The 15,343-nt window shown below is 38.1% G+C and overlaps 2 protein-coding genes across 2 annotated transcripts in view; one reads left to right on the forward strand and one right to left on the reverse strand.

The window, feature by feature from the left end:
- Positions 1-9,170, reverse strand: part of slc41a2b (solute carrier family 41 member 2b) — a 45,503-nt gene extending 36,333 nt beyond the window's left edge. Inside the window, exons 1-3 of the mRNA XM_028450580.1 lie at positions 9,070-9,170; positions 6,849-7,510; positions 3,203-3,310 (exon numbers count right to left, since the gene is read on the reverse strand). Of these exons, the coding sequence (XP_028306381.1) occupies positions 3,203-3,310; positions 6,849-7,388 (648 nt within the window). The 5' untranslated portion in view covers positions 7,389-7,510; positions 9,070-9,170. The remainder of the gene's footprint in view (positions 1-3,202; positions 3,311-6,848; positions 7,511-9,069) is intronic.
- A 709-nt stretch (positions 9,171-9,879) lies between these two features.
- nopchap1 (NOP protein chaperone 1) lies at positions 9,880-13,872 on the forward strand. Its single transcript, XM_028451229.1, has 5 exons — positions 9,880-9,906; positions 10,168-10,327; positions 11,566-11,640; positions 12,196-12,329; positions 13,294-13,872. The coding sequence occupies exons 1-5, from the start codon at positions 9,880-9,882 to the stop codon at positions 13,462-13,464; spliced, it is 567 nt and encodes a 188-aa protein (XP_028307030.1). The 3' UTR covers positions 13,465-13,872.
- Positions 13,873-15,343: the final 1,471 nt, after the last annotated feature.

Below are 15,343 nucleotides of genomic sequence, written 5' to 3' on the forward strand. Positions count from 1 at the left end.
TATATCTGGGATATTTCTCCGTTCGCAGGCTTCACTTAAAGAGTAACTAAACCCCAAATCCACTTTTTTCTGCTGAATACTTATGTGTTTGGGTATTAAGTAGTGCTGCTGATTTATCCTCGTCCAACTTTTAACATTTTAGTAAAGTATTTTAATTTTGCGTATTTAATTCAACCCTTAGAGGCCAGTTACTGGCCTCTAAGGGTTGAACACCTGCTATTCCAATTGAATTTTACGATTGGCTGAGACAGATTATTTGGACCATCGTGCGTCCCCAACTATCACTGTTGGCCCCGCCCCTTCTATAAAAGCTAGGAGGAGGGAGTAGTTTTCCTCCTATCTCAGCATTCAGTGAGCATTGATTGACAGCTCCAATTAGGAACTCAATGCTGCGTGTGAAGCAGGCGCTCTGCTGCAGAATTCTATAAAGAGCAGATTCTGCTCTAATCAGAGGGTTCATTAAGCTATGTGTATGTACAGACACAATGTGTGTATCCCCGTCTGTCTCTGTGTGTGAATGAACGTGCGTGTACTTCTTGTTGCTGTGTATTGCATGTAGTAGTTGAGCCGACAGCGATCTGTCACTGCCAGCATTGTGTGCTGCCATGACTGGGCGTGTCTTACTGCTCCAGGAGTAACGGCCATAATCAAGTCGTTTTTTGAATTTCCCCCTAGTGGCAGGTCAGCAGAGCAGCTGTACTACGAAGCAGGTAATCAACATGTTCACCTAAAGGAGCATAGGGCAGGATCTAGAAATCAGACTCCATAGTGACACCACGGTGGTTAGTGTAACTGCAGTCATCAGCCAAGCTGATCTGATGTTGACATTAACAGTTGTTTGTAAATAAAAATCGGTACTTACCACTAAAACACACATAAATATGTAATTTCTTTAAGGAAAAAAATTAGTTTTTCAATGTTGGGTCAGACTCGGACGAGAAAATGCGGCCCGATGCACACTCCAACTGTGCCATGTTTATTTATTTACTCGCCGTTCATGTGACTGTTTACTGCAAAACCTGTGAACATGCCTCTGCTTACATCTGTGGAACCAAACAGTAATTTAGTCCACCGAGCGTGTCTTCTTTCAGTTTCCAAGCGTCTTCTCCTCATTCTTCTTTGTTTCCAGGGTATAGGGACGCCGCTTCAAGCCAACATGAACGCACATCAGCATCATTTGACGCCACGTCCGCAGAACTGGGCGGAAATTCAGACTCCAAAAAGCAGTACAAAATGTATCACACAATCTTTTCAAGGCAATAAGTAGAAATATATGAACTCATTCTCTTTGGTTTATAGTGCTTCATCACCCATTATTAAAAAAAACAAACTTAAAATGAATGTTTAGGGGAGATTGCAGCGTCAGACCAATCACAAACACGGAAAAACCGTGCAGAGCAAGGAATCTTGATAAGAATGAAGTAAAAACACTTCTATGTATTCGTCTCACAGGACTCTACATCCCACAATGCAATGCGTGAAACCTTTATGACAATGTTAAGGAGCGTCAATTTCAACCTTTTACATTTTCATTCCCCCAGGAATCGGAAACATTGACTCTAAGTTCCTCAAATCAAAACTAAAAAAACCCATCCGTTCAAAGAGTCATACTCTGTAAATTTCACCATTTTCATCTTGTGCTTCCATTTCTTGATTATACTTAAATGTATTTGGCAATTGAAAATTGCCAAATACATTGTTCTCGTTGGAGTTTGTATTATTTTTCTTCCGCAACTCCTTTGTCCTAGAACTACTCCTCGGTTATTAATGCAGTACTAATGACTTGTATGTCATCTCATAGAGGCAATGTCAAAGATGTGCAGTCAACCTTTTTTGCAGCCAAAATGTCAAGGTCCAGGTCGTGTCAAAAAACCAATTTTCTATATCTCTGTGAATATTTATCGCACAAGTTTGACGCTTACATTTATGAAAAGCTCATCTCAAGTTCAGTATTTTATTTTGTTGGACCGAAGCTGTACGACCTAAAGGTCAAGGTCAGTCTTCTGTTTTTGCTGCATTATTACTTTCAATTTAATTAGTAAAAAGAACAAACTTGTCAACAATTCCAGATACAGGTTATCATTTTTGCCAATTTTTTCAAATTGCCAAATACGTATTCGACTTGCGAATGCAGGTATTGCCTAGTTTATTGTTTTTATCACTGTGTTAAAATGTCCTTAAGGGTGAGAATGAGTGGTGTTGCTTTTTAAGTCAAATGTATTATTATAATCTATTTGTATCTATGAGGCCTACACTGTCTTTATAAGAAATATTGTCTCCAGCAGGTTTAAGATCAGCTTGGCTCTTTTATTTATTTTTTGTGCTGAAAGTATAATGGGATGTTACTATTCTGCATATTGAGCTACAGTATGAGGTGTGATCTACTGGTGTGTGCAGAGTGATTAAAGATGCTTAGGAATAATGAGGCTGTCAGCTTGGCTCTAATCCAAATGTTTAATTGTAACACATTAAGAAATCCTGCACACTTGCAACTAAGGCCTGTAATTTGTGGAGATGCTCCGACTTATCCACTTTCTAATATACACCACACCACTAAGCCATTGGCTTGATTAAACGTTCATCAAAAAGTTCCACAATGTCAATTCCATACACATTTATTAATATCCAAAATGCAGAATGACTGTATGTCCTGCATCAAGCTACACTGGTACTGAACCCCTGCTTCAGACATGAGAGGAAGTTGAAAGCTGTTATTTCTATTTATTTTTAAATGTTAAGATATATCAACGCTTCATTTAACCATGTATTTATTAATCAAACAAAACGTTGATATACAGTACCTCAACTTTAAAAAAATAAAAGGAAAGGATGGCTTTTCAACTTACTTCTTGTGTACCACTACTTCCAGTTCCTTCAAAAAAAACGCCACACTGAGGCCGTTGAGTCTGTTGACTTTTATTTTGAAGCCTGACTCCGTGTCATTTGACGGAGGTTTTGCTAAAGAGAGTGTGCAGAACAACACACAAAGACTGTCTCCTGGTTTATTATGTACTTTGCTTTTCCACCTGCTCCATGAAGTGGGATGATAACAGGAATAAATGATTATCATCCCTACATGTTAGCGTGCTGAGGTTTTGTCTGAACGTTGCAGGGTCAGACGGATGCTTGTTTATTTTCTGTTCTCAGTTGCTGAGGTGTGTAGAGAGGAAATAAATGTGTGTGTGATGTGTTGGTGGCTCACCGCTGTAGACAGCCTGGAAGCCAGGGTCATCTCCAGATTGCCCTTCAGGCCCAGCAGTGCAGGAACCAGGATGAAGATCTCTGTGATGTACTGGAAGGCCTGCCAGTGCTACACACACACACACACACACACACACACACTTTCTCAATTATTTCAGAAAATCTTCCCAAATTAAATTAAAATTGGTCAAAAAATAAATAAATCTAAGGACATTTCAGTATCTGTCACTTATTGTTTAAATAGTGTTGATGCCTTTCACACTTTGTGTCTAATTTATATATATATATTATATATATATATATATATATATATATATTTATATATTTATATCGATTAATCGATTGTTTGATCAATGATTTAGTCAAATCAATCTAAAGTATAAACATCGATATCCATTGCCATTTTGCCTTCTGATATTACTTTTTTGTTAAAACACCAAACATTAGTTGGTGAGAAAAAATGTTTTTCAGAGAATGTTTTTCATGCAAATGCCTTAAAGCTGATATCAGGAGTTTCTGAGAGAACGTCTCGATGTCCCGCCCTCAACAGCTCCACTTCCTCCCCCCCCTCTGCAATCTACCAGAAGCCACACCTCTACGTTTGTGCACGCGCATACTCATAGCAGAACACACGGTCGCGTCGGGTTGCACTGATATAGATCTATGGGTCATTGTGGTGATGGACATTTCTGAGGTAAGAGCTTCCTCCATGATGCTGTGCTGCTCAGTGACACCTGTTTGCTGTTGTGACGCGCGTCCTCGTTTCCGTGCACAGTTTACGCACGCGCATTCCCTTTGATTAACAGAGTCCGCTCCAGGAAGTTGGAGCCTATTGGCTGGTTTATATTGGTTTTATAGGGGTCTATAGGACGAAGGCGGGTCTTATATACATTAATGTACAGTATATGAATGACCACCTACAGTAGACCATAGTAAAAGACTAGTTTGGTAGTTTTTCAAATTTCAAAAAAATTAAACAAACAGATTTATCAGACACTCCGGATATCAGCTTTAAACAGTCAAGCAATAAAATTCTCAAAATGTATAGATATTTAATGTGAATACTCCCCCATGATTATTGTCTGATAGCAATCGCAGGCTTTTAAATCGATATATCGTGGCAGGCGTTGTGACATCGGCAAAAAATCTAATTGTTGTTCTGATAATTGATATCGTATCGGAATGAAACCGGTCATTTACACTCCTAATTGGAACTGCAAACTTTGGTACATTAATGTTGAAATTGTTTGTTTTCCCGCCTAAAACCTGCGGCTTACTTGTAATGGAGCTGGTCCGTATTTGGCCCTAATCTGTCCATACATGTTAAAACAGTGAATTAATTAAACATATAAAGGGCACAGAAGAAGAATGGAATTCAAACTGTCCGAAGTGTAAATCAAAAATCTTATTTTACATCTCAGGTTATAACTGACCCATCTTTATGAAATTTGACTTATCATGTCTGGTTGGTTCCTCAATAACCCTAAACGGTTTCATCTGGATCGGATCAATATTGTGCATTCAGGGTTCCCACAGCTTCACTCAAATTAAATTCAAGACTTTTTAAGACTTTTTGCCATTTGCAATTAAATTAAAGACCAACTTCACGGTAAACACAATTGGGGGAAAGAATGCCACATCAGTTAGGGTTAGGGTCAATTTATTCTAGTGTCTAGTAGAGACGTGCCACAGGTGGCCCCCAAAGTAAACACACACAATGACAATGAAATACACACACAAAAAACAGACTAAAATAAAATAATAATAACTAGAAACTTTGCATTTCTGCAACAATGCAACCGGGAATGCGAATCCACAGATAACTAACAGCATTTCATTCAGTAATTGAAGAATTATTCTGAGTTACAGAGACTGGCCAGAGCAGGACTCAAACCAGGGTCCTCATGATGATTGCTTGAACTTAGAAGAAGGCTCTGATCACACAGAGCTACAGCTCTATATTGTCAGAGTACAGCCACTACAAATTACTGAGAATTGTATTTTAGAGAATGGGCTACATTTTAGTGCTAAAATGGCGTTTCTGAGTTAAATATTAACAGAGTTATGGCAGTTTACAGTAAAAGCATAAAATCTAATATTACATTAAAAGTACAAGTGCTAGCATTTCACAATTAACTTAGCAGCATTTTCACTATATAGTGGAGCATTTTGATATTTGAATAGAGTGGATCGGTTAAGAATTGGCAAAGTAGTAGAACGCAAATTTTTGCGGAAGAATAAGAAAAATAAGAATAAGAAAGAAAACGGATCTTAAAAGTGGGAATGCTTTGCATTCCCACAATAATATCTGCAGCACTGAGTCCCACTACAACCACAAAACTGTTTTGTACTTGGTTCTGCTGTCGTAAATGTGTGATGTTACGGTAAATTATACTTTTTTTTAATTAGGAAAGTGTCTATTCATACAATTGCTGTACGGACAACCCCCGGTGCTATTGGTACGGTTAACAAAGTACACGTGCGTAGCATCTTCGGGTTAGGTTTATGGTTAGGTTTAGGTTATCACCCAATATCGCAACAATTTTTAGGGTTCGGGATAGATTTCTGGTAAGGTTTAGTCTTTATCACGTCACCTAAACTGGCCAAATAGGGGCGCTGCGTACGAATAGAATGTCGGTATATTGATACGGTAACCGTACAGATAGCCACTGCCATAAATTAATGTTACCATTTATTTTGAAATGTGACACAAATTACAATCATGCTTATTATGTGTAAAATTGAAGACTTTTGAAACATTGACTTAGGACATTTTAATGACAATGAAGGCCTTATTTTTAGATTGATAAATGTAATGACTTTTCAGACTTTTTATTTTTAAGGATCTGCAGAAACCCTGGCATTTATCGTGATTTTTTTTTCTTTTTTTAATGAGTGCCTATACATTTAGACTGCCTGGTTATTATTATTTTTAACCTTGTCAAGCACTTTGAGCTGCATTCATTTGTATGAAAAGCACTTTATAAATAAAATGAACCGATTGATTAATGGAGATAGAAATGTCTTCCAAGCCTTTAAAGTGTGATATTGATCACGACCAGGATCAATGATCCAGATAACTGACCTTATGTGGAAAAGAAGAGATTTAGAGCTTCGTGGAGGTTAGGGCTGTACGATTAATTGCATTAATAGCAATATCAGAAAACGCCATTTTCTAATTGCAAAGGTTGTATTTTTATTTTTCTTGTACTGTCCTGTTAAGTTCAGAGAGTGTTTAAGAAGTGCAGTCCACATGTTTACATGTTTCATGAAACATTAAATTAGATATGTTGAAGAGGTAAAGTCACAGATTTGTTTGCTTTATTTTTGTAATCTGTGCTTTAAAATTTATATTTTATGTTTATCTAAAGTTTAAATAAATCTGAAATTGTTTATTACGAAACATATTGATTCATTGAAAAAAAAATGACAAGAGGCCCTCGAAAAAATAATCGCATATTAAATTGCAATGGCAATATTGAAGGGGAAAAAAAAATCGCAATTAGATTATTTTTCAAAAATGTTCAGCCCTAGATGAGGTTTGCTCTCTGAATGCTATTGTTTTCAGTTAAAACTTGATGGAGTAGTTTTTAGCTTTCCGAAGCTGACCAACAGTCTGTGTGACTAAAAGAACCTCCACTGTGTACCTGCACAATGTCCAGCACCATCCCTGCAGACACTGTCCCAAATCCAGCCAGAAGGAAAGGCACCAGAATCTGGAAGGCCATGGCCAAGGGCGACTCCTTAGGCATATTGAGGTGCTGAGACCCCAGGCCTTCCTCCTCCTCTTCCTCCTCTCCATCAGCCTCCTCCCCAGACGGCCTCCTCTCAGCCAGCATGGGCTCCGTCTCAGAATACTCTCCATCTCCACAGTCAGATAGACTCAGAGAGGAACGGGAGGCCCGGTCCAGGACCCGTCTTCCTTCTATGTGAGCAGCCTCTGGTCTGTAGCCGTTCTGCAGGGAACCAGCCTCAGGTTTGGATCCCAGGTCCACCATGGCGAGCCGCTCATCCTGCAACTTGGTGTATCCAGTGGGAACCATGGTGTGGAACATGGAGGAAATCCAGCCTGTAGAGGCAGATTTGAGGGACAGAGCGCTCCAACCTGCACCTGCTCCACTCATATGCACCGTCAGGCTAGAGCCCAGGGACTCGCCTATAGATCCCCCAAGATTCTGAATGCTCATGGTGTTGTCTGTAGCTGTAGGGGCTCATCTCCAACTCCTACCATCCAGTCTGAGCACAGACAGCTTTACTCTGGCTCATATCCAGCGTTCATGATCAGAACCAGCTTCAGGGACTCGTCAGTCTGAGAAAACACAGAGAAAGAACATAGAGGAGGTTACAGGACCAAAGCATGGCCTCCAGGTTGATGATCACATGACTCGTTGTTTGGAAAGATGAACAACCAATGAACTGACAGAATGAGTGTAAATAAAGAAACTCCATTTAGGTGCTACACAGTATGGAGGCTTCTCTGAGAAGTGTAGTGGTAGTGGTGTAATAATAATGTGATGATGCTAGGGCTGGGCAATATGGACCAAAACTTATATCTCGACATTTTTTCTTAAAATGGCAATATACAATATAAATCTCAATATTTTAAATTCAAATAAAGTTTTACCAGACAGACAATTCTGGCTTTAATTTGCTAAAGCAAAACATCACACAGGCATATTTATCAACAAACAGCTGGACAATATGTGCCACTTCTAACATTTTCTCCTCTATAAAGGACAGCATGTGTGAGTGAGTTCTGTAGTGTGGCTTGTTAAGGGAAGGGTCTGGGTTAGGACACACTCAGCAATGCATCCAACTGTGCTTTTCAGGCTTTTCGCCTATATATGTATATATAGGCGATATGGTAATTTTCTATATCGCCAAAATAGAAAACTCTATATATGTTGAATCTCAATGTATTGCCCAATAGGGATGTCCCGATACAGGTTTTTAACTTCCAATATGATGCCGATATTGCCGCCTTGCGAATCGGCCGATACCGATATTGATCCGATACAATGTCAGCATAAATCATTCATACTTTTATTACTTATTTTGTAGTGTGGAATGTTAGAAAAGGCTTGATAAACTGATGCTAGTCAAACAGAGAACAATAGTCAGCAACAGTACGTTACTTTTTTGGAGTGTGAACCACAGTCACCTATGGATAGAAGAGCTGGAACGGAACATTTTACCGGAGTGCTTATATCGGTGATTTTAGATGCAGGCGAATAAAACCCAATATTCTTTTCTGGCTGATATCGGACCGATATTAATATCGGATCGGGACACCTCTCTTTCCCAGCTCTAGATGATGCTATCTAACTTGAGTCACTTCTGATTTCAGATCATTCTTATTGGTCTTTAGTTGTAAAGAGAAAGTGGCAAAAAAAAACAAAACGAATTGTCAAATCTTACAAAAGATAAAAACAAACGTATCGAGCTCAGGCCAAGTCTCTTTTTAGAGGAAACCAGAATATTGTCACCCTGACTTTGACCCAACATGAGACAGGATCTTAATGGGCTGAAAGAAGCCAGAATTCAAACTTATCTTATCTTATCGAACCTGGTTGTAACCATAAGATCACACGGTCTTAAAAAGCAGGATCTGAGTAAACAGCTGAACATTCAAACCGGTTCTATTAGGTAACAGCAGTCAGTAGAGTAGTGTCTGTAACCAGTGACAGACAGATGTCTGTGTTTAGACACGGACAGAGCAGGTAGCTAGCAAAGCACCAGTCTAAACACTGGCTACATGAGGAGTTCACTGACATACAATAAATAAATAAAAATATTCCTAATCCAAAAACATGGCGTCATTCCACGGTGCAAAACTGCTGTGTGGATCCTAACTTTAGTTAGAGTTACCTGAGAGCAGCGCAGACTCGTTATCCGTGAGTGATGCAGTTGTTCGTTCTTCACAGACGTCGGACACAGACACTGATGAGCCGCGTCACCGCGGAGGACTCAGCCACAGATCGTCTATGAGTTAAGAGGCTTGGCTGGGAAGGAGGATGGATTCAAACTGCCAACCCTGACGGATATTTAAAGAAATATAATAATACAGATTATTTACAGTATCAACAAACCTTGTTAGTTCTATTAAATAATAAATGGCGGACCAAATCTTCCAAAATAAAAACAAATGAATAAAATAAAAAATAGATTTTTTTTTACAGATGTAAATTAAATAAATAAAGGTAAAATAAACTAAAAACTAATAAAATAATAATATAAAAAGAAATTATATTATATTCGTATTTTATTTTTAGTTTCACATCTATATTTAATTTTGGGACGATTTTTTTGTTTTTGCTTTTATTTGTTTATTTAATGATGTATTCATATTTTAACTTTTGTATTTTTCTTTACTTATATTTATTTATTTGTATTTAATTGTAAATTGTCCTGTTTTATTTTTCACGTTTATTTATTCATTCATTTTATTTTGGCAGGTTTGGTCCTCCATGTTAAAATGGCATCGGAAAGCTTAATATGAAAAAATAATAATTTTATTTGAGAATCTATGTTCTGAAAAAAAATAATGGTAGACTGTCAACTATCTGTTTAAAAAATCTCATAAAATAAAATCACACCTTAAATGTACAATACACTTAAAGACGTAGCAGGTGATTTAAATATTTGACTATTCGTCAAATCAAAATATATTACGCTTTAATGCTCCGTTCTCTGTTGAACTTGAAGGTAAATGTTTATCTAAACGAAGTGAGACGTCTCACAAAGATCATGAACAATTAAGTGCCACATATATTTGGACGGTACTGCGCATGCGGAATACACACCTTTATCGAGTGTTTTTCTGCTGCCAGAGGCCATGACACATAAAAATCACATTTTATGAACACTGTAATGACTGAGAACATGTGTTATTGTTTTGTTTTTTTAATTCAGTTTTTCTGCAGCTCTGTGAAGATGTTTTGTTGTTTGGCCTTTTCTTTCCAACAGAGGGCGCTGTTTAAATCTGCAAGCTCTTTGACCCGGAAGTACTTCTCCCCAATAACACATGGACGGTGGAGGGAAAACACAGCTGTGTGTGAAAAAGATTTAAACATGCTCAAAAACCAAAACACATCTCAGGATCTGATGACATGTGGCAGCGGAACAGGTTTGAATCCTCTTTTTAATCTACAACACACAAACTGACAACTAATGAAGAAAGTACATTCATACAAGCGGAATTATTTACCATTTCTTATCTAATTTTTACTGAAAACATTTTAAATACTGTAGTTTCCTGTAACACTTAGTGCCAGTCCTCATTTTAAAATGTATTATTTTTGGTTTCCTTGTAAGAGAAACACAATAGGAGAATAATTGCAATAATACTACTAGCATGAGGTGCAAATAAAGAGTATTGATATATCTACTTTAGTAGAAATACTGTTACTTGATTGAAATTGTACTCAAGTACAAGTAAGTCATACATAAAATACTCAAGTACAAGTAAAAAGTAGCTCAGTTTAATAGTACGTTTATGTTTGGTAATAAATCTTGACATGGTTCCCTTGCATACAGTAAACATCTCATGCATAAACTTTAAAAAATAAAAATAAAAAAGAGAGAAAGTCTAAGACAAATGGGTCTTAATTTATTTATTTACGGCCTCTGTGTAAAATAAAAAGGTTTGTCAAAATGTACGATTCATTTTTAAATAAAATGACACCAATGAATTCAACTCCGTGACCCTGAAAAAAGGAGCAAGCAGGTCAGAAGATGGATGGATGGATGGATGAATTCAATTCAAAATCAATTCTCAGGCACTAAGTATAGCTAACAGTATGAACTCTAAAACGGTGCCATGTGGGGAACAACATAATAGGTAGAAACTCCAACCTGAACCGCAGAAAGTGGCTGGACTTTGTTCAGAAATGGCTCGACTAAAGCGCCCGCCCCATGTACGGAGGCTGTAGTTCCTCACCTGCAGCTGGTCCAGGTTCGATTCCCGGCCTGGGACCCTTTGCTGCGTGTCATTACCTGCTCTCTCTGATCCCTTTCCTGTCAAGTAACTGTCATATAAAGGCCACTAGAACCCAAAAAATCCTTTAAAAAAAAAAAAAGAAAGAAAGAAATGGCTCGACTAAGACCATTGACAGTTTATGAAGAGACCATGAAACAGAAATAATAATAATAATAAAAAAATCACAAAAAATAATAATTTACTCAATAACGTTTGGGTGTAGAAATGTAATTACTGATTTAGAAAAATAAACCCATAAAAGCAGCTCAAATACAGTAACGTGAGTACTTGTAATCCATTACTTTCACCTCTGCTACTAACAATATTTTCTGTTTACAAATGTAAAGTGAATGATGGAATGCTGTGAACATGTTCTCATGCTGCAGGTCTGAGTGAGAAGCTGCTCCTCAAACCAAAGGCTGCCTCGTCTCTGCAGACTGAACGTGTGCCCAGGAGCAACAGTGAGTGGTCCTATGTTTACTACTGACTGTGGGCTTTATTCTCCCATGTGTGTAAGTCCAAAAAGCTGTGCAGTGGCGCTGTTTCTGGCTTTGTGCTATTCTCCTCCTGTACTTAAGTCAGTCACTTCATCCCAGTTACGCACTGTGGGTGGAGCAGCCCTGAAATGTGGGCGTTCCCATTCAAATCTGGCCTTACGCACTTCTAACCCTGGAATAAGTACAGCGCCCCGATAAGGTGAAACATTATATTGCACTAGTAATATGGACCATAACCTTATTGGGGCGCTGCGCTTATTCCTATTAGAAGTGCGTAAGGCCAGATTTGAATGGGAACGCCCACATTTCAGGACTGCTCCACCCACAGTGCGTAACTGGGAAGAAGGCGTGCAGCAACTGACTTAAGTACAGGGGGAGAATAGCACACAGCCAGAAACAGCACCGCTGCACGGCTGTTTTGACTTACGCACATGGGAGAATAGAGCCCTTATTGTTTTTGCATTACATTTAAATTGATTCTGAGTGTGTGTGTGTGCGTGTGTGTGTGTCGTTGGTTAGTGCTGGCACGGCTGCAGACTTTCCTGCCTCAGATGGCAGAAGCCAATGAGAAGCTGAGGCTGCAGATGGAGGAGACTCCAGCAGAACACTTTGACATTGAGAGAGTGGAAGAAGGACAGAGAGTCATTGAGATGGTAGGAAACGATCCAGCAGCCATTCCAGTATGACCACTGAGATGTGGAGGAAACAATACATGACTCACTATCAAAATGACCCAATGGTAGCATAACAGGCCGTAACAGTCGCAATATTACTGCGGGTATAATATATATATATATATATATATATATATTAAGGGTGTGAGATCTGACGATATTATATTTGTTTACTGAGAGATGATAAATTAAAACCGTGACATGTAAAAATCTTTGCTCTTCATCTCTCAGTAAACAAGAGGTTAACATAGATTTTTTAACTTTTACTGATGTTTAGAACAACCCAAAGCAGCACAAGTTGTCATTTTAACTGAAAAAGCTGCTAAATAATCCAGAACTAATACTTCACCTTCATATAGAACTCAATGGACTAAAAGGGGCTAAACACGCCAATGATGAAATTTCAACATGGTGACGCACCTGGTAAAATAGTCCCAGTTTTAAAAGTTAATAAAAATGAATATGGTGCAAAATAATGTGTTTTGTTAGGCATAGATCTTCTAATAAGGACATTTCAAAGGTTTTAGACTACATTTATAAAAACAGTGGAGGATCCCTTGATAGATATAAATTTCAAAATTTTCTGCGCCAATGTCGTGACCCTTCTATGCTGTGGAAATATGTTGGTGAAAACCCTGGACTAGTTTTCTATCAGTGATGCTGCATTTATATTTTAGTTTTATAGGTGTATGAATATCTCAAACTGATAGAATCACATTGCAAGAAATAAAATCGTTACCCATCCTCAGCAGAATTGAAATGGCTTGTTTTAATGTTTCTCATTTTTAAATGATTTGTTGAAGCTTGTTTTTAAATTGTCAGCATTGATTTCTATTGTAAACCTTGTTTGTTTGTCTTTTTTCTATTTAAAACAAATACAAATTATACGTCAATGTTTTAGCTCTAATGACCTGACGTGGCTCTATGGTTTCCTACTGGACAGGATGTGGGCGTGTTCCAGTTGGACGGGTCAGACAGCGACTGTGAGGAGGACACGTCAGATTCAGACTCGGATGAAGACGTTAGTGTTAAAATCACAGAGCAGAACCTTAAACTTCCTGGACACAAAGCAAAGAAGAAGGTGGACATCCAGGTCCTGGAGCAGCAGCAGTAGGTTTCAGTGGTTCTGTCTGTGTGCTGCTGGAGGTTCTCTCCATGTGCAGGAACATCAGTGAAAACTGTTTCCATGTGCCTGAGGAAGCTCAACATGTGATACAAACACTGAATCAGCTGACCTCACAAGTGGAGATAAATCTATAATATTATGTGCGAGGCCTGGATCATGTGTACAGATGTCCTTTGTTTGAGCCTGTGCACATTATTGTGGCGAGCAGGTTAAAACCATAAGATCTTTTATTTTTAGACAAACTGTAACAGAAAAAAGAGACTGTGCTGTCCTAGTGCACTGAATTCTGGGAGGAATGATTGTCTCTTTAAATAGAAAATACATGACACCCTGAATGTTATGAATGAAAGTTAATATCCTGATTTAATTCTTCCTATGCCATAAGCTGGTTAATCAGCCAGATTTGATTCTGATTATTAAAGTGTCGATTAGTTTACAAACTGAATTTGTGATGAATGATTTTCTATCATTATTTTAACATCAGTCATCTGCTGAATTATTTGACTTCTCTTTTGAGAAACACCTCACAGCACCTTCAATGTTATTTAATGTAATTGAAATACCCAAATTCCGATGAATGTCCTGGTTTGTACTACAATTAAGAGAAATGTAAATAATAGAGCTTCAGAAATTGAATAGTTGTTAATAGTAAAATCACAATGAATCGATAGATTAACCTGTTTAGGTTTATTAAATGGAAAGCTTTATCTTATGATCGTCCACTCTCTTTTTACCAAAAATTACTGTTTGGGCAAAATTCCAAGCTTAATGCCAGTAGATATTGTTAAAACTTAAGAAAAAATTATTGTTTAAAGCTGATATCCAGAGTTTCTGAGAGAACGTCTCGATATCCTGCCCTCAACAGCTCTACTTCCTCCCCCTGCCTCTGTCAATCTACCAGAAGCCACGCCTCTACATTTGTGCACACGCATTGCAAAACAGTCGTAGAACTACAAAAACTACACATTTATTGTTAGTGCCATAACTTTTGATTAAAACATGTTTATTACCTGTCCATGAGAAATGTCGCCAAATCCAGGTCTGTTCAAAATCCTTTTAAAAGCTGTAAGTCCCGCCCCTTTGAAAAGCAGCTCTGTGATCAATTCAGTTGTGGTCACGAAGACATTTATCCACAAGCTTTATACGTTAGCAATCATAAAATGAGTAAATGGAGTTTCAGAGCGCTCCTCCATGACGTCCTGCTGCTCAGAGTGATACCTGTTTGAGACGCACGCTCTCATTTCCATGCACAGTTTACGCAGCATGTGCGTTCACTTTGATTGACAGTCCTCCCTCCAGGAAGTCGAAGCTTATTGGCTGGGTGCACTCGGCGATGGTTTCTATTTGTATGGGGTCTATAGCAATAGGGGTACTTGAACACATTGCAGGGGGTACTTGGAAACATAATGAATCTTTTTCCAACATGCTGAGTCATTTTTAAGCCTATTTCAGACACTGTAACATGCTCATCCAACACCTTTTCAATCCGATGACAAACGTCATTAATGGAATAAACAATACTGTGGCCTTAATATCCTACTAAACTGATACTAATATGTTCTGCACATTACTAAAAATTGAGGTAAATATATTCTCTGAAGTACAATAATTGTAATTCACAACATTGATATTTAGTGTGCGTTAATGTTACAGGTTGACATTTTCAGGCCAACCAACATGTAAATAAAACAAAGGTTACTAAATTGCAGTGAGGAAGGGGTTCTCATATGAAGAGAGGGATCGGGGGGTACATGAAACAGAGAACGTTGGGAAACACTGGTCGAAGGAGGGACTTATATACATGAATGTATATGAATGACTACCAGTAGTAGACCATAGTAAAAGACTAGTTAGGTATTTTTCGCAT

This window comes from Gouania willdenowi, chromosome 6 (genome assembly GCF_900634775.1).
Source record: "Gouania willdenowi chromosome 6, fGouWil2.1, whole genome shotgun sequence".
Taxonomy (NCBI): Eukaryota; Metazoa; Chordata; class Actinopteri; order Blenniiformes; family Gobiesocidae; genus Gouania; species Gouania willdenowi.

Excerpts from the sequence above, each read along its gene's own strand:
- nopchap1 (XM_028451229.1), top strand. The coding sequence starts at position 9,880 with ATGCTCCGTTCTCTGTTGAACTTGAAG. Across the intron at positions 9,907-10,167 it reads GTTCTCTGTTGAACTTGAAG|AGGGCGCTGTTTAAATCTGC; the intron begins GTAAATGTTTAT and ends TCTTTCCAACAG. Across the intron at positions 10,328-11,565 it reads GACATGTGGCAGCGGAACAG|GTCTGAGTGAGAAGCTGCTC; the intron begins GTTTGAATCCTC and ends CTCATGCTGCAG.